This window comes from Macadamia integrifolia, chromosome 4, assembly GCF_013358625.1.
Source record: "Macadamia integrifolia cultivar HAES 741 chromosome 4, SCU_Mint_v3, whole genome shotgun sequence".
In the NCBI taxonomy this organism is placed as follows: domain Eukaryota; kingdom Viridiplantae; phylum Streptophyta; class Magnoliopsida; order Proteales; family Proteaceae; genus Macadamia; species Macadamia integrifolia.
This window is the reverse complement of record NC_056560.1, coordinates 29,779,939-29,784,294: the sequence shown is the minus strand read 5'-3', so window position 1 is coordinate 29,784,294 and position 4,356 is coordinate 29,779,939. Positions and strand designations below refer to the sequence as shown.

General features: G+C 36.7%; 2 protein-coding genes across 2 annotated transcripts; both read left to right on the top strand.

Annotated features, from left to right (window-relative positions):
- The first annotated feature begins 1,754 nt into the window (after nucleotides 1-1,754).
- Nucleotides 1,755-2,180, top strand: LOC122076388 (S-protein homolog 5-like). The gene has a single exon (XM_042641691.1). It carries the CDS (start codon nucleotides 1,755-1,757, stop codon nucleotides 2,178-2,180), a length of 426 nt encoding a protein of 141 aa, XP_042497625.1.
- A 1,756-nt stretch (nucleotides 2,181-3,936) lies between these two features.
- On the top strand, nucleotides 3,937-4,356 carry LOC122076387 (S-protein homolog 29-like). The gene has a single exon (XM_042641690.1). It carries the CDS (start codon nucleotides 3,937-3,939, stop codon nucleotides 4,354-4,356), a length of 420 nt encoding a protein of 139 aa, XP_042497624.1.

The window sequence follows — 4,356 nt, the reverse complement described above, 5'->3', positions numbered from 1 at the left end:
AAAAAAAAAAAAAAAAAAAAACTTTAAACCATGCAGTCATCCACACAACCATCTCTGGAAAAGAGACTAAATTAACAATTCTCTACCTCAAAAATGGGTAGTAGAGAAGAGAAATACATAAGCTTAGCCTTGGGATCCTACAAGAGATGAATCAAAACTATTCTACTTATGTGGGAGAAGAATTAAAGCTCAGAAAAAATAGACCAGGAACAAAAGGGGTGGTGTTACTAGAACCATTCCTGTTCTGATCATTCTTGCTGTGATGATGGAGTACTCTTCATCTTTGGTGTCTGGTATGAAAGGAATTGTTCTTGTAACAGTGCAAAACAATTTGGGTCCAGGAAAGAAATTGCATTTGCAATGTGAATCAAAGGATGATGATCTCGGAGAGAAGGCACTGGACTACAATTAGGAATATTTCAACCGGTTTGATTTTGGGTTCATTCGGTTTGATTTTGGAGTTATAATATCTAAAATCGAAACCGGCCCAATAAGGTTTCGGATCAATTTGATCCATTTTATTTTTAGTTTGGTCTAATTGTTTTACTGGTTAGACTTAGGTTTTGACACCCCTACCCTCGATCAAGGGATTTTCCATTGACAGTGGATATGAGAAAATTAGGTCTAGAATGAAATGCTGGAAAGAGCTTGAGGATTTTTGGTCAAGCCTAGCATCTTGAAAGCAGGCCAGTAATGTTGTTTCATTACCTACCTACGTACACGTCTAAAAGACTTGATGGAGACCATCTGAACTCCTTGATCAAGGTATTCTCCATTGATCGTTCCTTGACCGTGGATGTGAGAAAACTTGACCCAAAATTAAATGGTGGAGAGAGTTTGAGAAATTTACCCAATCTCTACACCCTCAAAACTTAATTACTCTTTTTCTTATTAGTAACGTGAGGAGTGGGTCTCTACTTAATCTAAGCTTTTCTTCTTTTAAAGGAATAATCCTATTTCTAAAACCTGTTTTACAATCTAAGGAAAGTCTTAATTTCTCGATTACTTCTCCTCTAAAGATGATGGCGTTAGTAAGGCGCAGAACAGAATAAATATACACTTCCCAAAAAAAAAAAAAAAAAAAAAAATAAAATAAAGATGACTAGCTGGTTTCTAAAATCACATTAGAGGCCTAGAGGGTCCAGGTCCATGGTATCCTACGTTCTCTCTCGAGGATTTTTTTTTTTTTTTTAATTTTTTATTTTTTACATTAATTAAAAATAATATTTGAAAATAGGGGAAATGTTTCTGGTGACGAAACAGGGTTTCTGTGCATGCATGAGAACCAATGAAAACGCATTATCTAAGGCTATAACCCATAAACAAGATTAAAGAGAGGTACAAGTTACTCCAACTCTCTGAACATATAACCAATGAAGATTACTATTTATTTATTGGGAAAAGATTCTTTGTAATGTATCGACACAATATTGGAAGGAATCTACATGCCTCAACAATGACGGAGTAGAAAATGGTATCATTTCAAGTGGTCATTATAAAAAGTTGAGATAAAAAATAAATGCCATGTGCAATCCCATATATTTTATTAACCCTATATTACCTTACCCAAAATAGCTAGCTCCATGTGGCATGCATATATTCTCTTTCTCACTATACCTTATATCATATCTTGTATTTATGGAATGTTTCCTCGTTATTATTATCTTTATATAGCAATTAAGCTTACACTCATATATATATATATATATATATATATCCCATTCAGTCCTATCACAAATTAACGGTCTAATAGAATGGGTGGTTCCAGAAGTATCATTCCTGTTCTGATCATAGTTGGTGTGATGATGGAGTACTCGTCACCTTGGGTTTGTGGGTGCTTCACTACTCCAAGAATTCATGTTAGAGTGCAAAACAAATTGGGTGAAGGAAAGAAATTGTATTTGCACTGTGCATCAGCGGACGACGATCTTGGAAAGCAATCACTGGACTTCAATCAGGAATTCACATGGACCTTCTGTCAAAATATTTGGACTTCCTCTCTCTTCTATTGTGACTTCTCATATGTAAGGGATGGAAAAAATGTAAGCACTCATGGAGACGTTTATTTTGCAGAAAGAGATTATTGCACAGACTGCACTTCTCTTGTTGGATCTCAAGAGGTTTATGTTGTAGACACAAAGAACCCTAGTGACTCCAAACTTGTAGCAAAATGGCCTTAGTTAGATCGATCTAGAGATAGAGAGCATGGGATAAGTTTAATTAAATGGTTTCTTAATAAATATATGGATCACTGATTTGAACTGTTCTAGTTTGTCATGAAGGTCCACTTTTAGTTGCAGTTAATTTGATTTATTGATGGTGATAAGTTCAGATTCACCTTTGCTTATAACAATTATGTCTCCTTTTTTTTTTTTTTTTTTTATCTATCACATGAGGTAAGGTCCTGCTGGAGAGGCTTTTATGGGAAGTTCCGGTCCGGCCCTCCCCTTCTTCCGCTAAGTTAAGAATCTCTCTCACATGTTGAGGTGGGATGTGCATGCTAATTGCTCAATTACGAGTGGGATTATTAATTCACTACACCCATTAAATACAATTTGGTTTCTACTTTGAAAGAATTGATAGGAGTAATTAATAGAAGGAAGTGACATTTCAGCGTTTCTGGAGGGGGCAAAGAGAGGGAGGGAGGTCTTGTTTTGAGAGGAAGAGAGCCATTGTAAGACAAAATTATAGGTCTTTGAGACTCGAGCAGTAGCACGGGTCAGTTGCAAGGGGGGAGATAAAAGGTGTAGCAGGGATGGATCGAAGATTTGGAATTTTTCTCTCTATCTAATGATTTTATTTAGAGGAAAGGCTGGGTATGCCATTTGTATACCCAGATCTGTGTCTATCTCTTTGCTTCTCCCCTTGGAAAATTTCTCTATACCCCTTTCATCCTTGTCCTCCCATTGGTTGTTCCGTTAACTCCAGAAAAGCTGGTGGCATACCTAACCTCCACCTTTCTATTTAAGGTGAAAAATCCTATAGTTAATCATGTAGAATACCTATCATTCTTTTTTTCTTTTTGGATGGGAGAAGTTAGGTATGTTACTGGCATACGATAAACTAACGGACAATACCAATGGGGCATTGGTCGCAGGATGAGATATCATACAAGAGGGGTAGAGAGGTCAATTCACATAATGGATTACTTATCTATTGATGGCTATGCTGAAGGTGGATTATCAGCTCAACATTGATGCAATCTCATTTTATTTTGTTTTAATTTCGACCAAGTTTTCCAATACCTACACCCGGGGGAAAATATTTTGATCGATGGGTTCAAATAGCGGCCATGGGTTCGGCCAGGACATGTCCTGTAATACCATAACTTCCTACACCACAATGTAATGTGGAGTTAAATTAAGGGGAATAGAACAACAGTAGCCCACCCAACGGTGGCTATGGTAGGATCAAAACATCTATCACAAATTAAAACTGGTTGATCTCCAAATGGTATTTAGTTATAGAGATATGCCCCCTAGAATGAATATTAGCATGAAGAGATGGCAACGCAGTCTTAACTAAACGGACCCATCTATAAATGGTTAGGGCAATAATTAAAGGAGAAAAGTAAACACATCTATTCCTAATTAAATATCCAAATGTAGTAAATAGTAACAGAAGCCACAGAGAGGAATAAGTGGCTGCATGGTTAATAGGAAGAAAATCACTCAATTTGTCTCCAACCCCATTCAATATTAAGAGTTCTCCTAAAAAAAATAAAAAAATAAAAAAAATAAAAACCTTAAACCATGAATGGATCAACACAACCATTCCAGGAAAAGAACCAAGTTAACCATTTTTAATCTCTAAAATGGGTGGTAGAGAAGAGAAATACAAGAGCTCAGCCTTGGAATCCTACAAAAGTTGGATCAAAACAATTCTATTTATGTGGGGAGAAGAATTAAACTTCAGAAACAATAGAACAAGAACAGAATGGGTGGTGTTCCTAGATCCATTCCTGTTCTGATCATTCTTACTGTGATGATGAAGTACTCTTCATCTTTGGTGTCTGGTATGAAAGGAAGTGTTCTTGTAACAGTGCACAACAATTTGGGTCCAGGAAAGAAATTGCATTTGCAATGTGAATCAAAGGATGATGATCTCGGAGAGAAGGCACTGGACTACAATCAGGAATACTCATGGAGGTTTGCTGATAATCTTTGGTGGTCCACTCTCTTCTATTGTGATTTATGGTATGAAAGGAATGGTGCATATGTAGCTACTCATGCAGATGTTTATGTCGCAAAAAGAGATGAATTTTGCACAGGCTGTGTGGCTGCTGTTGGACTTGATGGGATTCATGTTGTAGATAGAAATAACCGTGACTCGAAACTAGTAGCAACATGGCCTTAG

Bases quoted from the DNA above. Each gene is read 5' to 3' on its own strand.
- LOC122076387 (XM_042641690.1), top strand. From the start codon at position 3,937: ATGGGTGGTGTTCCTAGATCCATTCCTGTTCTGATCATTCTTACTGTG.
- LOC122076388 (XM_042641691.1), top strand. From the start codon at position 1,755: ATGGGTGGTTCCAGAAGTATCATTCCTGTTCTGATCATAGTTGGTGTG.